Source organism: Callospermophilus lateralis, chromosome 11, assembly GCF_048772815.1.
Source record: "Callospermophilus lateralis isolate mCalLat2 chromosome 11, mCalLat2.hap1, whole genome shotgun sequence".
In the NCBI taxonomy this organism is placed as follows: Eukaryota; Metazoa; Chordata; class Mammalia; order Rodentia; family Sciuridae; genus Callospermophilus; species Callospermophilus lateralis.
The window spans coordinates 51794097-51812710 of NC_135315.1; the positions used below are offsets into that span (position 1 = coordinate 51794097).

Here is an 18614-nt window from a genome sequence, read left to right on the forward strand (position 1 = left end):
CACTTGAGGCTCCTGCCATTCTGCTATATCACCATCACCCTGTTCTTTGTTCTAGTGCCCCATCATTCCCTGTGGAAGAGGCTGCCAGTTGGTCCCCAATATCTGGTTTCCCCCTTCTAGAAATAGAACCTACAGAATTTTAGCTGAGATTGTGGCTGCTGTGACAAAATTGATGGAAGAAATGACATATATACAGTTTCCAAGTGTTCTTTAAAATGAGGTACGTTCTCTTGCTTCCTGCTCTCTGGAATAGAAGTCCAGCAGCCATATTGGACCATGAGGTAGCTTGGAGAATTGTTGCTATGCAAAGTAGTGTAATAGGGAGAAGGAGACTTATCTCTTGACACTGAGGAGGGCCATTCAGGCCTTGGGCAGACTATTACTGTTTGTAGTAAGTGTAGGAGATGAACTTTTGCCTTAAGTCCTATTAATTTTGATGTTTTCTAGCTCCTCTTTTTTTTGGAGGGGCAGGGTGTCAGGGATTGAACTCAGGGGCACTTGACCACTGGGCCACATCCCCAGCCCTATTTTATTTAGAGATAGGGTCTCACTGAATTGCTTAGCACCTCGCTTTTGCTGAGAATGTCTTTGAAATCATGATCATCCTGCCTCAGCCTCCCAAGCTGCTGAGATTACAGGCATGCATCACTGTGAACCAATAAGATGTTTTCTATCTCTTACAGCCAAATAGTCCTTAAATATTCCTACCATCACCACCTTTTTTTTGAGCGGGGGGGGCTGCTAAAGATGGAACCCATAGCCTTAAATGTGCTAGACAGTGGTCTACCACAGAGCTACATCCCCAATCTAACTCCCTTATTCTTCATGTGTATTAGCCCTGGACTCCTATTCTCTGCCCTTATAGAGATTTGAGCACTTAATGGACTTAAAGTATTCTAGATTATGGCAATGACCATCTCTATAGTGACCACTATTCTGCTTTACCAACCTCATCTTGGATTTTGTAATCACCAAGATCTTTTCCACCATAATCCCTGTTCCTTCCTCTTTGCTGCTTAGAAGTCATCAGGATCTCAAATCCAATAACTACTCCCCCCAATCCATCTTTCCTTTCTTCCTTTTTTTTTTTTTTTTTTTTTTGGTGGTGCTGGGGATTGAACACAGCCTTGTGCATACAAGAAAAGCACTGTACCAACTGAACTAAATCTCCAGCTCATCCTTTTTTCCCTTGTCCAACTTTCAATGTCCTTTAACTTGATCCAGTATCTTGTCATTATACCCATTTGGCAAGATAACCTATCAGCTTTCTGAAAGCCAGAAAATAGCAGATTGTCTGATAAGTACATTATTATCTGCCTTTGGGGAAAACAATGAGAAATAGAGATAAAAGATACTAAGTGAACTTCAACAGTTGTGTGCTGTGAGTGAAGGGATCTGGTGACCTCAGCTTTCCACACCTGACATCTAAAGCCAAAAACTTGACAAAAACATCCAAATTGCATAAGCAAGTCCTTTCCTTCCTTAAGGTATCAGCTGAGCCAGTAGCTCTAGTAATAATCACTGGTTAGATGGGGCTGTCACAGTAACACAATGTGCCTCTCTTCTCAGCCCAATTTGCTCTATGTCTTCACCATTTCAATCTTATATTGATCTGTCTCCACAATACAGGGTTAATTCTGTTTTTACTCCCCACTGTGTCCTAACACAGTGCCTGGCACCGACTAGGAGACCACTGAACAAATAAGTAAATATGAGTGTTGAAATGTCTGAAAGTCGACAAAATTATTTTCATTAATAAAAGAGTGAACTGTGCAGTGGTATACAGCTATAATCCTAGCAACTCAGGAGACTAAGGAAGAAAGATCCCAAGTTTGGGCCAGCTACAGCAACTTAGACCCTGTCTAAAAAAAAGTAAAAAAGAATGTACCTCAGTGGTAAAATACTCTTGCGTTTAAACCCCTTTTCCTCCCCCTACCCCCCACAAAAGAGTGAATTTAGAGATTGAGTTTATGTCTTGGTTTGTACTTTCCCTCAAGCTTTTCCCTTTCCTGTTCCTTTGTCCAGTCATTCAAAGTTTCAATTTCTTGTTATCAGGTCAAATGAAAGATATTGGGTGGTGGTGGAGAAACAGGGAGAGTCTTCTTTCCTTCTCTCCTTTTTTTTTTTTTTTTTGGGTACTGGAGATTGAACCCAGGAGCACTTTTTCCACTGAGCTACATTCTCGGTCCTTTTTGTTTTTTTGAGATAGGTTCACGCTGAGTTGCTGAGAGTCTCACTAAATTGCTAGGGTTGGCCTTGAATTCACAATCCTGCCTCAGCCTCCTAAGGAACTGGGAGGAGCTGGGATTATAGGCATATGCTGCTCTGCCTGCCTCTTAATTTAACACCTGCCTGGCAGCCAACCCGGCCCTTCAATTTTCAGAAAAAAAGCAACACAGTACTGAATACACATTATTGTTTTGTTTTCCTTCTGTGCCTCATTGCTGGAAGGAGTACCACTGGCAGGGGTGGCAGGGAGGCAGCAGGCAGGTGCTGGGGATTGAACTCCAAGTGCCTACCACGGAGCCACACGCCCAGCCTTTTTTTAAGTTGCTGAGCTGGCCTTGAATTTGGGATCCTTTTTCCTCAGACTCCCAAGCTGCTAGAAATACAGTTGTGCGCTATTATGCCTGGCAGTAGGCAGCTGCTGGAAGCATGTAAACAAGAGATCCAGATGGGCCCACCTGGTGGGGGCTGCCTTCTCTAGGGAGGTCACCAGTCAGGGAACCTTTTGATCTCGATTATCCCAGTCCCTCACTGTACTTCCCTTCATGTTGTGTCTGGGAAACCACACCCAAACCAGGGCATGGAAAAGTGACAGAGACTAGAAAGGAAGGAGGTAGGTGTCAGACAGTTGTAAGCCTGTCAAAAGGGAATGTTTTGTTGAACCTGGTGGCACAGGTCTGTAATACCAGCAATTTGGGAGACTGAAGTAGAAGGATTACAAGTTCAAGGCCAGCCTGGACAATTTAGCGAGATCCTGTCTCAAAATAGGTGTGTGTAGCTCAATGGTAGACTGCCTGTGGGCTCATATTCCAGTACCAGGAAAAAAGCAATAAACAGTGGAGCAGAGGATGTCTCCACCAGAAGCTGGGCCACCAAAGACCCAGGGTCAGTTTAATAGTATCTCCCTGGCACCCACTGTATTCAAGACTCTGTTTGGCAGAAACCTAAGAAAGCTTCATTATGTCATTGGACACTTGGGGGCAGTAAACAGCCAGATGGTGGCGGCCCAAGGACAGGGGCAGGGCAGGTGGGAAGGAAGGTCTTGGTGTTTAGTCTGAGGCTTTAGGAAATCTCTCCAAGGAAGCAGCCCGCTCATAATGCCCAGAGCCGGTGGCATGGGGTCCTCTTAGCCCAAGCAGTCATAGACTCATGTAGTTCCATTTGTCTTGTCGGTCTGGGGAGCCTACAGAACAGGACACAGTGCTGTGAAACCAAGAGTCACCCAGGTAATAATTGTCAAGGGATTGGCCCTGGGGGCACACGTGAGGGAGGAAGACTAAGAATTAGTGATCTCAAACAAGTCCCTTTTAGGGGAGCCCTGGCACCTTGGGTGTTTGTAGTAAGGGATGTGGCCCAGACTTTTGGAATTAGCAAAGGACCGTCTGGGTGAGTCGAGACCTGAAGGATGAGTAGCAGTTTGTTACATAAAGAGGCAGGGGTAGCATTCCAGGGAAACCACAAGTTTACAAAGCCTCAGAGGCGAGAAACATGGTGAGTTAAGGAACTGAACCAAAGTGAGACTGTCCAGAACAGTAAGTACAAATGAGAAAGAGGACAAGCAAAGGAGAGGCCTAACAGGACATGTTAAGGAACCAGCTGTTGTCCTAGGGTACATCATTCTAGGGGGTTTATATAGGAAATAGACATGGCCAAATGTGAGGTTTCGAGAAATCACTGTGGCTGCAGAGAAGAGGGCAGAGGGTGTGGGAAGTCCAATGAGAAAGCTATTTGGTGTCCAGTCAGAAATAATGGTGGCCTAGCCAGGGTGGTAGCGCTGGAAATGGAGAGAAATGGAAGAATTTGAGAGACTGTAGGAAGTAGAATCACCAGGAAGCAGATGTGGGGAGGAGAGGAAGAGAGAGAAAGGAACCCACGATGATGACCAGGCTTCCTCCTTGGAACACTGGACACATGATCATTTCAATGACTCTGACAGGGACAACTCTGGGAAGAAGATGATATGCTTTGCTCAGGACATGTTGAGTTTAAGGTATTGATGGGACATGTATATGGAGGTATCCAGGACATGGGCAGAAGGGATCTGGGATGGAGATGGCGCTGAAGATTTGAGAGGCACAGGAATATGAATGGTGAAGGTTATCTAGGGGGAGTGTTCAGGGACTGGCAGCCAACATTGAAGGGAGTGACAGAAAAAGAGAAGCCTGAGGGCTGGGACTGTAGCTCAGTAACCCTGAGTTCAATCTCACCGCGCTTTCTTAGCAAGTGTGAGGCACTGGGTTTGATTCTCAGCACCACATAAAATAAATAAATTGAATAAAGTTATAAAGGAAAAAAGAGAAGCCTGATCAGGAAATATCGCCATTAATTTAGTCTAACCAGTTGTGTGACTTTCCACTGCCTGAGGCTCTGGAGAACTGTGGGATGCCCCTGGGAAGATATCCAGGAAAATAGAAGGGACTAGGGACATAGCATGTTCTCCTTCTCCACTGGAGAATTATCTCAGCTGTTACACAGAGGCAAACTCCTCTCTCCTCTAGATCCTTTTTCAACATAGTACAAACTTATAAACATCTCACCTATGGGAACTTACAAGGAAATGGCCTTGGCTAAAAAAAAAAAAAAAAAATGCAGATGAAAAGAGGTCAAGTGTGTGGTGCTTTGGAGGCTGGGATGCATGGGTTTCCAAGAGAGGTGGCATCTTCCCAGAGATCCCAAGGGAAAGAACAAGGAGTAGCTTTACTGTGCTCAAGAACAGAGATCCTAGTGTGGGTCATATATCGAGGAAACCCCTCTTCACCCTGCCTACTGTCATGTTCCATGACTAAACACTCAGGATCACTCCAGGTGAACTGGGCTTCTCTGACTTTGGGGGTCCATGGAAAGAGAGAGAGACGCACACGCTGAAGCTTTTTGTTGGGAAGAAGCCATTCAAGTGAGGCAGGGGGTCAGGTTTCAGGGGGTTGAGTCTAACTTCCTGAAAGACTGACTGACACCTGGGGAGGCCATGCCCATTTCATTGCTGAGTGGGGATCATGGCAGAGCAGCAAAAAGAACAGGTTGAGGCCCACCCAAACAGAGGAGCAACGTCGTCGGTTCAGTCCACTTTGTACGTTCATTGCTCATAGTCCACACATACACACACAGCCCATGGCTGGCTTGCCACATCTCCACATTCTCATCGCTCAGGGCTAAGAGGCACTCGGTTCCTATGTGGCAGCTCCTGACAGCCTATTATGGGGCTCTCCCTCCCTGAGGATGTTCACAGGATTCGGAAGAGCTGTCATGGGACTCTCCACCCTGGCCCTCCTCAGACTCTGGTCAGGTCACCAGGGTTATATTTGCCACCAACATGCCACGTCTCCTATTTGAATGTCCACATTGCCTCCTTCCACTTCTGAAATATGTATTGAGACAGGTGTGAAATGCAGGAGGGCACGTGTTTGTTGAGAAATCACAACTAAGAGTTGCCAGAACTAAGTTAGGAGAATATATAAATCATTCTGGGGGTGGTGGGGATATATGCTGTTAGCTAGTTGCAGGCCCAGGGTCCTTATGATGAGAGTTACAGGCTCCCATATACTGGTGCTAGTTTGAATATAGCTTTATTTAATTTATTTATTTATTTCTATGTGGTGCTGAGGATAGTGCCTCACATGTGCTAGGCAATTGCTCTACCACTGAGCTACAACCCGAGCCCCGAATATAGATTGTCCCCACCAAAACTCATGATAAACTTTGGTCTTCAGTGTTACAGTGTTGGGAGGCAGGGCCTTGTGTCTGGTGGCTGGATCATGGGAAGAGCCCTTTTGAATGGATGAATGCCTTTTGTCCATCCATTCTCACTCTGGTAGGACTGAATTAGATGGGCTGTCACTGGGCACAGTGGCACTTGCCTGTAATCCAGCAGCTTGAGAGGCTGAAATAGGAGGATCACGAGTTCAAAGCCAGCCTCAGCAACTGAGCGAGGCCCTAAGCAACTCAGTGAGACCCTGTCTCTAAATAAAATATAAAAAAGGGCTGGGGTGTGGTTCAGTGGTTAAGCACCCCTGGTTTCAATCCCCAATTAAAACAAAAACAAAAACAAACAAACAACAACAACAACAAAAAACAAGGAATAGATTGTCATATAACTAGGTAGGTATGGTGGTTCCAACCTGTTATCCCAATAGTTCAGGAGGCTGAAACAGAAGGATCACAAATTGAAAGCCAGGCTCAGCAAATTAGCAAAGCCCTAAGCAACTTAGTGAGACCCTGTCTCAAAATAAGAAATAAAAAGAGGTGGGAATGTTGCTCAGTGGTTAAGCATCCCTGGGTTCAATCCCCAGTGCCCCCCAAAAAAAGAGAGAGAGAGAGAGGGAGAGAGAATGGGTTGTTATAGAACAAATCTATCCCTACTGTTTTATCTCTTCCATATGAGCCCACTTACTCTTCTGTTTTCTGCCATGAGTTGAATCAGTACAAGGCCCTCTCCAGAAGCCAAGCAGATAATTGCTACCCAATCTTGTTCTTCCTGGCCTTCAGATCTATGAATGGAATAAACTTCTTTACATATCATCCATCTTCAGTTATTCTGTTATGATAATGGAAAATGATCTACTCTGACAGAGATGAATGGAAGTGTTAGAGGAATTGGACTCTATTGTTGGGAAATGGGGGTCATAGGGTCAAGTGCTCAATATTGTGACTTAGTAGCAAGAATAGAGGCCACCTTTCCTCTTTGCTCTTCTTACCACCAAACTCCTGTTCCCTATTTCCATCAATGGCATCTCCATTTTTTTTAAAATTTCTTTTAGTTGTGGATGGAACTTTATTTTTATTTATTTATATGCGGTGCTGAGAATTGAACTCAGTGCCTCAAACATGCCAGGCAAGTACTCTACCACTGAGCTACAACCCTAGCTCCATCTCCATTTCTTTTGGCCAGGCCACCATCTTTGAAATTGCTCTTCATTTTTTCTCCACCCCTTGTGCAATATTATTATTATTATTATTATTATTATTATTATAGGTACTGGGGATTACACTCAGGGGTACTCAAACACTGAGCCACATCCCCAGCCCTATTTTGTATTTTATTTAGAAACAGGGTCTCACTGAGTTGCTTAACACCTTGCCATTGCTGAGGATGGCTTGAACTCATGATTCTCTTGCCTTCTGGGCCACTGGGATTATAGGCGTGGGCCACCGTGCCCAGCTCACCCACATTATTGTTTGCTTTGCTCATTGCTTATCCTGGCTTCATCTCTTCCTCTCCAACCTGGATAGCCTAGTACAGACCCTCATCACTTCATACATACTACAGTGCAATTCTGGCACTAACCAACTGACATTATTGTCAGATCCCACAAGTTAAGGTCTTTGTCTCCCATCTGACTCCTTCATTTGACATACCAGCCACAAATCTCAGAGGCTCCCAGGTCACTCACTCTTTGAACAACTATGGGTTCAGGCCTCTTTTCAAACTCTACAGTTTCCATAGTTCACTAGAATGATTCACAGAGCTCATGGAAGTGCTATATTTATGATTTCAGTTCTATTATAAAGGATATTCATAGGCAAGGTTGAGGCAGGTCCCAGGATCTGAACTTCCATGTTCTCTTCCCAGGGAATCAGGGTGCATCATCCTCTGGTACATCAATGTGTTCATCATCTGGGAAGTTCCACTGAACTTCAGTGGCCAAAATTTCTATTGGAGTTTTATTGGGCTGTTATCAAGTAGGTTAAAGCTTCCACTCTCTGGTCACATGGTTGGTCTTATTGGTGTAAGACACCATTAGTTTTACACCAGTGGTCATATTGGTCTTATACTATGGTCTTATTGGCACGCCCATCCTGATTCATTTCTTTAGCATAAGCTATGTAGGGGCCCACTGTGAACCATCTCATTAGTAAAAACTATCAAGGCCCACCATGAATACAAAGAACTCCTGTACCTTGGGAATATCCCAGGATTGGGGGACAAAACCAGTCAAATTTTTTTTATGAGACACCTTCTCTTAACTGGTCTTGGTAAATAACTTCTTGTCTCTTAGGCAACATTCATTTGATAAACACAGGTGAGCCCTGTGCAACTCATGAGAAGATAAAGGTGAAAGACAGATGTGGTTCCTGCCCTCCTGGTGCTTAGTATAATAATACAGGGAGGTACCTGCAACAGAACAGGAGCCATAGGAGCCCACAGTGGGGAACAATTAACTCAGAAGTGTTTTCTGGAAGGGTGGGGCTGTAGCTCAGTGGTACAGTGTTTGCCCAGCATGTGTGAAGCCCTAAGTTCTATTCCCCAGCATTGCCAAAACATAAAAAAATAATAATAATAACAAATTTTTTGACATTTGAGGACATGCTAGCCAGGGCACAGCATATGCAAACACCAAGTGGTAAGAAAAAGGCACTGAGGAAAATTCAAAGTGGCTATCCCAAGCCCTGCATGATGGTACAAGCCTGGAGTTCCAGCTACCTCAGGAGGCTGAAGCAGGAGGATCATAAGTTTGAGGCAGGCCCTCAGCAACTTAGCAAGGCTGTCTCAAAGTAAAAAATAAAAATGTCTGGGACTCTGAACCCAGGAGTTCTGTCTCATATTCTGCTGCAAGCCATGGAAAATAACCCTCCTGCCTCATAGGCAACATCCATTTAATAAATACTTAGGGGCCAGACCTGGTGCAACTCATCAGGAAGCCTGGACAACACAGGAGACCCTATCTTATGTTTTTTTAAAAAAGTGCCTATAGCATTGAGTAGGAAAGGAGAATTGTGAGATATGGGGGTAGAAAATTCTTGAGATGGCTGTGCATAGTTATACAATTACTCCAAGGACAAGGACACACTGGTCTCCCTCAAATAATGCCTTATGATATCAGGCTTTTGGTGAGAAACCTATTGGGGCTACCACTGATTGTCACATGACCCTGGACATTTCTCTAAGAGAGATTCCTCAGCTGGGACTAAGCAGGGACCGTAATGTCTACCTCATTACAGGATGTGAACCATAGTCTACCCTAGTTCTGTCACTCAGGCTGGGATACCTTTAGGATGAAAGAAGCACTGTGTTTCACGTTTTGTTTGTTTGCTTGTTTTGCAGTGCTGGGGATTGAATCCAGAACCTCATGCATGCCACACAAGTGCTCTCCCACTGTGCTGCATACCCAGGCCTTTTTATTTTGAAACAGGGTCTCACTAAGTTGCTCAGGCTTGCAATCCTCCTGCCTAAGTTTCCCACATCACTTCAATGACAAGCATGCACCACTGTGCCCCACTCAAAGCCATCTCTTGGTGTCTTCAAAGGGAGGGACTCTGGGATATTTGGTCCCAAATCAGACAGCATCAATTGCATGCAAAACATTGAATAAGGGAATATCCAAGGGGTATAATATCAACCAATTTCAGGTCTACTGCAATCAGCAGGCTGAAAACTGAATACACAGATCTCCTGAGAAACATGGCAATGGCCATCTTGGTCTACTGAGATTTGTCCCATGATACCCATCATCCTAGCCACAGCCAGCTATATCAAGGATTTCACTGATGTCTGGCAGGTGGTGTGGGAAGAGCTTGACAAATAAATACTTTCAGATTGATCTAACTGGGCAGTTAATTGACCCAATTATATTCTGTCTCTTGGGGAGTTTGAATTTGAACACCCTGGGGAGAAGTTGTTGAGACGGCCAACAGAGGTGATAGATATCAAAGGAGAGGGGAAATGGAAGCCAAGAAAAGAGATTTGCCAAGTTAGGGTGGCCTTCCACTCCAATTCTCCTAGAGGAGATCTGACCTTGTGCTCCTGCCATTTCTGCTTTCTACTAGCTGGAAGATCCCATCTAACCCTGGCTCAGAGCTCCTAGAACTATGGATGGATACCCCGCCCACAGCAGAACCTGAGACCTGCCAGAAACTCAAAATGAGAAAGTTGTATGTGTGTGTATATGTATGTGTGTGTCTTTCTCTCCATCTTCCTAGTCTGACCTCCTCCTCCTGGCCTACGGATAGGCCTTCCCCCTTGTGTCCAGTGCCAGGACACCCTTACCTATTATGTCCTTGGAGGTCCCTTTCCAAGGACTTCTGATCTGCTTGACTGTCATGAAGCACCCAGTGCTGGTGTTGCCCCTGGCAGGGAGAAGGGATAGATGGCAGGCTGGTAGAAATGGGAGGGAGGGACAAAGAGCATGAGGGAGACTCTTCTGACCTGGTTCTCTCAGTTCCCTATGGCCAGGATTCTTCTCTCCCTCTGTGGCCTGCAGTACTCCCCTCCTCTCTAGAGCTTGTCATGGAACAAAACTAGTCCACAATCTGTGCCTAGAAACAGATTCAGACTCAACTACATCCGTATCTCATTTATACCTAAGAGCATTTTAGAGATAAGGAAAAGAGGCTCACAAAGAAGGCAATACCTGCAACTAGAAATGAGAAAATCAAGCTCCTTACTAGGCTCTACAAAAACCCTGAATACCTGTCCATGTTCACAGCTTGTTAACTCCCCTCCCCTAGATACACTTGTGTTCTCCAGAACATGCCTTCTTACCTCCAGGTCTTTGCTCCTATGTTTCCCTGGTGAGAACACTACTAGAATTCCCTGGTGACTCCTCTGAGTCAACAGTTAAGACTCAAAACTATGCAGGGCACAGTGACGCACACCTGTAATCCTAGCTGCTTGGGACACTGAGGCAGGAGGATCTTAAGTTGGAGGCCAGCCTTAGTTACTTAGTGAGGTCCTGTCTCAAAAAATATTTATAAGGGTGTTGGGTAGCTCTGGCAGAGTTCTTGCTTCCCACGCCAGAGGCCCTGTGTTTGATTCCCAGTACTGCGGAAACAAACAAAAAACAGTGTGCTCCACTGTTCCTTGTACAACCTAAGTGAGGCAGAGGGTGTGTCCTAATTGCCTTTGGATCACCAGCCCCTTCACAGAAGGCAAGGTAAGAGGCCAATAAATACATACCCCACCTAGCTCCACTCCTTTAGAGTCTAGATATCCTCGGGATAAGAATTCCCAAGCCTAGTTCTGGATTGGGACGTGCATCTAGAACCCCTGGGGGCATGGGTGGTCTCCAGCTATTGATACTATAAGGGTTTTTATTCAGTCACTCAACAATATATTATGCCAGGTGCGGGGGATCAAAGATGAATGGAGAAATTAACAAAGAGGATAAAGTTGAACAAATACTTAAAGAACACTGGAAATCTGTAAAAGAAAAACAAAGGGTTTAATCCTTGCTTCCGTTCAGGTGTGCTGAGGGAGGGAGGGCTTGCCCCCACCGGGCCTCCATGCTTTCTCAAGGCGACGATTTGAGGGGGATTAGATGTATAATCCTCAGGTTGAGTGTAGCGTTCAGGAAGGCGTGCCTGTATCTTAATCGAGACCCACACCTGGACCTATTGTTTCTCTAATTCCCTGCATGGGATCCGGGAATTAGTGGTCAGGTTGGCAGCCCACTCGCTGTCAAGAGGTCCTGGGGACACCATGAAATCATTCTACTTAGCCTCAGGAGACCCCGCCTAGACCCCGCTTAGGTGTGCAACTGCCCTTAGGGAGGATCTTAAGCGACCCCTTTAAAAAGAAGAGGCTGGCGGGATCCAGGCCCCCAACGGTAACACAAATTCTAAACCAAGACCAAGACCTCAGCGGTCCCACCCCGAGTCCTCGGAAGAGCTTCGGAGAGGGGCACCGCTGGGCTCCGCCCCCAGAGCACCGGCACCGATTGGCTAGCGCGGGCGCCGGGCGGGGCCAAACCTTAAAGGGTCCAGAAACTAAGCAAGTAGAGAAGAGGCTGTGGCGGCTGCGAAAGCCGGGGAGGTGATGCCACGTGTCCCCATATGGATTTCTTTTAAATCTCTCTAGGGCCCATACCCTCGTCCTAGGCCCATGGAGCCCTCAAGAAACTATCCACTGTTCGGGGGCGCCTTCTCCTCCATCCTCCCCCCTGGGGCCATTGATGTAAGGTGAGAAAGATTCGGCGCCCTGTGGAGGCCGACCGGGTGGGTTGCGGGAAGTCAGGGTCAACCAGGGTCTGCCTCGCCCCTCTCCAGTGACCTCCGACCAGTCCCAGACAACCAAGAAGTTTTCTGCCATCCAGTGACTGACCAGAGCCTGATCGTGGAACTTCTGGAGTTCCAGGCTCACGTGCTGGGTGAAGCGGCGGCGCGGTGAGGAAGGGGCCCGCGGCTGGCCAATGGGAGGGCCGAAACTGAGGAAATGGGCGGGGCCTACGACTGGACGGTTATTCCGGACGCGAACTCCCTAGGGCAATGCGATACTGCCGGAAGTGATCGAAGCCTAGGGCTTAAAGATGTTCGGGGGTGGGGGTGGGGGTGAGGATGAGGGGCATTGAGAAATGCCCCCCATCTTGCTCTCCCACCTCAGGTACCATTTTGAGGACGTTGGTGGGGTGCAGGGGGCTAGGGCTGTGCAAGTGGAGTCTGTGCAGCCTCTCAATTTAGAGAACCTGGCCCTGAGGGGCTACTGTCAAGAAGCCTGGGTCCTCTCTGGCAAGCAGCAGGTAGCTAAGGAAAACCAGCAGGTGAGGGCCGAGGAGCGTCCTGGAAGGGGGATGGAGTGGCCTTAGGGATCCAGGTAAACATCCTGACTCTGATCCTTCTAGGTAGCAAAGGATGTGACACTGAACCTGGCCTTGCTGAGGCTGCCCCAGTACCAGACTGATCTCTTGCTCACCTTCAGTCAGCCCCCGTAAGGAGGAAAGAAAGGGCCCGTGTCTCCAGGAGAATTAAGCTGGGTGGGGTACAGCGGGATATTGGCTGGTGGGGTCCTTAAAAGAAGCAGATTGGGCCAGAGGTTTGGGGACACAGATACCTGAGTCCTCTGGGAACAGGAGGTGGGAACTGTCAACCTCAGTCCTGAACCATGTTCTTTCTCCCTTTGTTCCCCACCCCTAAGCCCTGACAACAGGCCATCTCTTGGACCTGGAAATGTGCCACCTCCACCGTGGAACCTGGGTGACTTTGAACAGCTGGTGACCAGTCTGGCACTTCATGATCCCAACATCTTTGGTCCCCAGTAAAAATGCTAAAGCACTGTATGATACTACTGAAGACTTAGAGACCTGGGTCTGGGAGGGGAGAAAAAGAATTTGAATACCACCTGGTTTTCTCTTCTTTCTTTCCTGTGCATAAACACAAGACACACCTTCTCTGCAGAAATAAACTTGCTTTATAACCAATATAATTTCTGTGTCTTTGAATTTTACAGGACACTTGGGTCTCCCAAATTCCCTTTGGTCTTGGATGGGAAAGTTTAAAGCTGTGCATGGGAACAGGAGGGACCCAAGGCTGGCAGTGGAAAGAGGGAAGCAATATATTTTGGAGTGATTGGTTTAGCCCTGAGAAGGGGGTGTGTAGAGTACAGGGGGATAGATAGGTTGGTTTAGAGCAACACCCAAAGAAGGGAAGGAGACTTACTACTTGTGGTTCAACCCTGAGAGAACAGAACAGGGAGTGGCATTGGCTATCCCTCTTGGATGGATAAAAAGTCACATGGTCAGTAATCAACAGGACATAGTAGTGGAGGCAGAAGTGTCCAAGAAGTATCAATTTGGTGGAGTGTGGGAAAGTAGCTGTTATTTAGTGTACTTGTGATAGAGGAAGCGCAGCTGGTCCCAGAAGAAGAGGGAGAGGATGGTGTGGGGGCCAAGGCGGAAGTAGGAGGCACCTATACCCTTGTACATGCCAAAAATGCCCTCTGTCCGGGCTGTCTGCAGAAGAGCATCCAAGATTCCTCGGTACATGAGGCCCTGGAGCATGTTGAAAAGGGAGGGAGAGCACAGGGAAGGAGCTTGTCAGAGTCCACCAGGGGCTTCACCTCTGCAGGTTGAATTTGAGGCTCTTCCACCTATACCCACAATCTGCTTCCCCTGCCTCCCCCAGCTTTCCCTGCCTGCCTGCATCCCAGAGCACTCCCTTACCTTGCCCTGACTGTCTGTGGGCTGGTTATAGAGCCTTGTGCTGGCCACATCAAAGGGTGTCATGGCCAGGACAACTGCGATGCCACTCACCATGGCAGCTGCCAGAGCCACCTTCCAGCTCTGGGGAGGAAAGATCTATAGGGGGAAGAGACGAAGAGCTTTGTCAATCAGCCAATTATTCAACCACTGGACCGGACAGGCCCTGCCTGGGGGACACAGAGATCTGGTAACTCAGGGAGCTTCTACTCTACCAGTTGTAGCACAGTATGCCCTGAGGGCTTGGGTATCCCCTCTGAGACAAAGTGACAGGAGAACTTGGAGACGAGTCAAAGAGTTGGTAACCCTCAAACCCTCCTGCTTCTCCCTCACATCTGAAGGTTGTCACCATCCATTCTGGGGCCCACCTCCCTTTGCCCACCCTCTACCCCATTCCCTGATGGCCCCACTCCCTTCCCGGGCAGTACCTCCCACTGGCTCAAGAAGTCCTTGGTGGATGAGAAGGTGCACAGCTGGGTAGAGGAACCGATGATAACTCGGGGCAGGCCGCCCAAAGCCCCACGCCACAACCCCACCAGACCATGTTTCTGGCCAATCTCGGTTAGCGCCTGAAACATGCCCTGGTGGGGGGAAGACCATGGGGATGGGGTTCAGTCACCCCAGCATCAGGGGCTCCCACCTCCTAATACTGTCAAGGACTGGTCCTTAACATGTACCTGTTTGTTGTCTAAATGACCAGTTCATTTGTGGGCTTAGAGCCAGAATATGGGCCTTCAGTTTTCTGCTACCCATTGCCATCCCACAGCAGGGGCTGGTTGTGTATAAGTGAGAATATTAGCAAATTGGGAGAATGGGGCAGGAGAATCAGGCTTAAAAGATTTGAGGATCAGGAATACAGAGGATCTGGGTGGGCTTAAGGGTAGAGGGGGCAAAGCAGTGGCCAGGGTTAGAGCTGCCTGGGGCAGGCAGAAAGCTGAGAGGACAGTTGGGCACTCCAGCGGGTTTGGGGAACCCTCACCTGATGTTTATACTGGTGCCCTACAGCAATTTCCGAGGCTGCCTGTGCCTGTAGGTGTGTCTTCACCTGGAGACAAGAGAGTATCACAGCTTATGCCCTAGTGGCCATGTTCCCGCATTAGAAACTCAAATGCCTGACCCCCCTCACACTTCCTCTAGGGTGTTAAGCAATGAATACCCTTTTAATCTGATAATTATTGTTGTTCCCACTTAATAAACTGGTCACCAGACTATGTGTCCCTTGGCTCTAGGCCCTGGGGAGGGATCTTCAAGCACTGCAAGATACCCCACCCCCTCCACATCCTCCTCCCCTTGGGGATTGGGATTAGGGGTGGAGAGTTTAAAGGCTGGCAGTATTTCCTAAGACTTAAAACTAGGCAAGACCTGGGTGTCCAGACTGTCACACAAGCTCCCATTCCCAGTTCAGTTCTCCAGCTACCACATTGACCAGGCTCCCTATCAGACTCTGGCTAAAATGTGCTCTCAGGCTCCCAGGATTCATAGGGGTATGTGTTCAACTGATTTCAAAGAGGCTATTGTCCTTGAATCTCACACCCTGGGAGTGAGCCCAGGTTGCCTCTCTTTCTAAAAAACATACAGCCTCCCACTTTCTTAGCTACACTAAGCAGGGCCTAGTCCCAGCTGTGTGACCTTGAAACAGTCACTTCCCCTCTCTGGGCTTTAGGTTCCTAACCCTTCACCTACATCTAACAAAGCAAAGGAACAGACTGTGAGATTTTAATTCTGTGATGCTCAGGACCTTCCTGATTCCTACACTCACTGATGAGTTCTCAGGTTCCTCCTCTTCCCCTACACAAATCCAACCTCAATATCAGGTAATGATCATAAAATAATAAAAGCAGTATTATCAAATGCTTACTATGTGCCAGGATTTGTACTAGTGTTTTATGTGTGTTATCTCAGATATTTGTCTTCCTCAGTCCTTTCAATAATCACACAAAAAATTCATTACAATAATCCCCATTTTTTGCCAGGCAAGGTGGTGCACTCCTGTAATCCCAGTGGCTAGGGAGGCTGAAGCAGGAGGATTGAGTTCAAAGTCAGCCTCAGCAACTGTAAGACACTAAGCAACTCAGTGAGACCTGTCTCTAAATAAAATACAAAATAGCCCTGGGGATGTGGCTCAGTGGTTGAGTGTTCCTGAGTTCAATCCCTGGTACCAAAATCATCACTATCATCATCATCATCATCATTATCCCCATTTTGCAGATATGGCAACTGAAGCACAACATTTAGTAATTTTCAGTTAGGATTTGAGTTCCAGAATGGCTGATTCCAAAGCCCATCATATTCATCAACACATTCAATTGAGTCTATTGAATGGGTGTGTATAGGGCAGATCAGAATGTCCTAAAACATGCCAGCACTTTCCTGATGCCCTTTCCTTTGGCAAGGGGACAGCACCCTGTCACCTATGCTCTTGTGAAGAACCAGACTCCCACCCTACACCAAGGATCTTCCCTGAAGGCCTCAAGAAGGACCCTCCCCCTCCTTACCATGTAGATGGGGCTCCCCAAATAGGCTCCCATGACCCCAGCCAGGGCCCCAGCTGCTGCGCTGCGGGCAGGACTGAGGGTGCCCTCGGTGGTATGCAGGTAGCCCCTAGACTCAGCCAGCCCGTAGGTGCCCAGTCGAATACCATTCATCAGGAACTGGTACAAAAGGGCAGGGGCCAGGCCCTTCTGCAGGGCAGCCAGGCCATCCACCTTGCCGATGGTGAAGAAGGCGTGGAAGACGTTTCGGTAGTGACGCTGGTAGGTGCCAGGGGCCTGTAGTTCTCCCTGCAACTGCATCCTGGTCTTCACAACCTCCAGGGGATTGGTGAACACACAGGCCCCGCAGGCTGCCAGACCACTCATCAAGAAGTCCATGGTGTGGGGTACAGTAGCCTCAGAAGGGAAGACCTCCGCTTGGAGGTCCAGAGTCAAGTGTCAGGGTCAAATGTCAGAAAGTCAAAGGTTAGCTGGGTTTGGGAGTCAGGAACTGACAAAGAGGGGAAAAAAAAAGAGGCGTGTAAGAGAGTCTGGCTAGGTTATGACAGAGCCCTCTGGCTAAGGGATTCGAGGTCAGGGAGGGGCAGAAGTCAGGAGGTGGCAGACAGGTGGGATGTTCAGAATGGCAGGCTACGCTACGCCACGCGGGGCGGGGGCCAGCGTGTAGAGGAGGAAAATGGAAGGAATTGGGAGATGGGAGGAAGGAAAAAGAAAACCAGCAGGAGGAAAAGAATCCGGTGGTCTTCCCGGGACAGCAACGAGAGCTAGATCAGTAAGGAAGTCGGGACTCGGGACCGGGATGAACGTCCCAAGGTAGCTACCGGAGCTCGGAGCACCTTCACCCCGGGTAGCCTGCGGAGGCCCGCCGCCACACACCAGTGACCGGAGCGCTGCGCCAATCCGGAGCCTCGGGGAGCCGCTGCAGAAAGCCTCAGCCAATCAGCATCGAGCCGGCTCCGCGGCCAATGGGAGGCGCTGTCAGCGACCTAGCCCCCGGAATCGGCGGAGGCGGTTGGAATTAACTCTCCCAGATCCGGCGCCAGGGCCGGAGAGGCGGACTCAGGCTCTGGGAAGGGTGCCCTGGGAACGGAGACTTTATCACTGGTGGGGAGGAGAGGTTTGACCTGGGCGGATGCAGAGGCTGAGCGCCGAGATGTTTGGGGCAGCTCCCCTTGTAGACAAAGGGCTCCCATCTTTCGTCCTCTATCCGGGGTCATGTCCGGGTGGGGCTGTCTAACTGTGTCCACGCCCAGCTCAGTTCGGATGCCAGGGGAGCGCGGAAACTGCCAACCAGCCCGCGAGGGAGATGGGACACACCTGCTGGACCTGGGCCTGTCTCCTGAGGCTGAATAAAGTATAGGTTGTAGTGCTAGGATGTGGCTGGCTGTGGGGCGCCTGAGGAGGCCTGAGGATAGCGAGGGAGCTTGGTCAAATCCTTAAGTTCTTTTGATCCTCACAGCGACCTGGAGAAAGCAGGACAAGTCACGTCAGGAATTTTTATTTCCTTTACAGCTAGGCTTAAGTTGCAGCAAGTTGGAGATCTTGATTTTCTGGACTTCTGTCCATGTTCTTGAGTCTGGTTAATCATGAAAGAAGAGACTGGAGAAGCTAATTGGGAAAGAGGTGAAAGAGAAGGCTTAGAAAAAGAAGGCAGGAAGACTGGATGTCACCTGAAGCGGGTAGAAGAGCCTGAGGTCTCAATTGTGAGCTGCTGGACTTGGAGCACCTTCTCAATTTCAATTTGGATCTTCCTGCTTACCATCTAGATTTCTTTGGACAAGTTATTAAACATCTCAGAACCCTTTGGCAAAAGGAGAATTACAGGGTTTGGGATATAGCTCAGTTGGTAGACTGCCTTCCTTGAATGCACAAGGCCCTGGGTTCAATCCCCAAGCAACACACACACACACACACACACACACACACACACAAGATTACACATACCCCAGAGGAAGTTGAAAGTTGTACTAGGAGCTCAACTTTGTAGGAAAGT

At 48.2% G+C, this 18614-nt stretch overlaps 2 protein-coding genes across 2 annotated transcripts; one reads left to right on the forward strand and one right to left on the reverse strand.

The window, feature by feature from the left end:
* Nucleotides 1-11926: 11926 nt before the first annotated feature.
* On the forward strand, nucleotides 11927-13333 carry Rangrf (RAN guanine nucleotide release factor). Its single transcript, XM_076869832.1, has 5 exons — nucleotides 11927-12117; nucleotides 12205-12321; nucleotides 12539-12695; nucleotides 12777-12862; nucleotides 13070-13333. The coding sequence occupies exons 1-5, from the start codon at nucleotides 12041-12043 to the stop codon at nucleotides 13191-13193; spliced, it is 561 nt and encodes a 186-aa protein (XP_076725947.1). The 5' UTR covers nucleotides 11927-12040; the 3' UTR covers nucleotides 13194-13333.
* Nucleotides 13334-13371: 38 nt separating this feature from the next.
* Slc25a35 (solute carrier family 25 member 35) lies at nucleotides 13372-17486 on the reverse strand. The gene is made up of 5 exons (XM_076869831.1): nucleotides 16625-17486; nucleotides 15109-15174; nucleotides 14558-14710; nucleotides 14094-14228; nucleotides 13372-13922 (listed from the first exon to the last, which is right to left on the reverse strand). Exons 1-5 carry the CDS (start codon nucleotides 16997-16999, stop codon nucleotides 13749-13751), a joined length of 903 nt encoding a protein of 300 aa, XP_076725946.1. The 5' UTR covers nucleotides 17000-17486; the 3' UTR covers nucleotides 13372-13748.
* Nucleotides 17487-18614: the final 1128 nt, after the last annotated feature.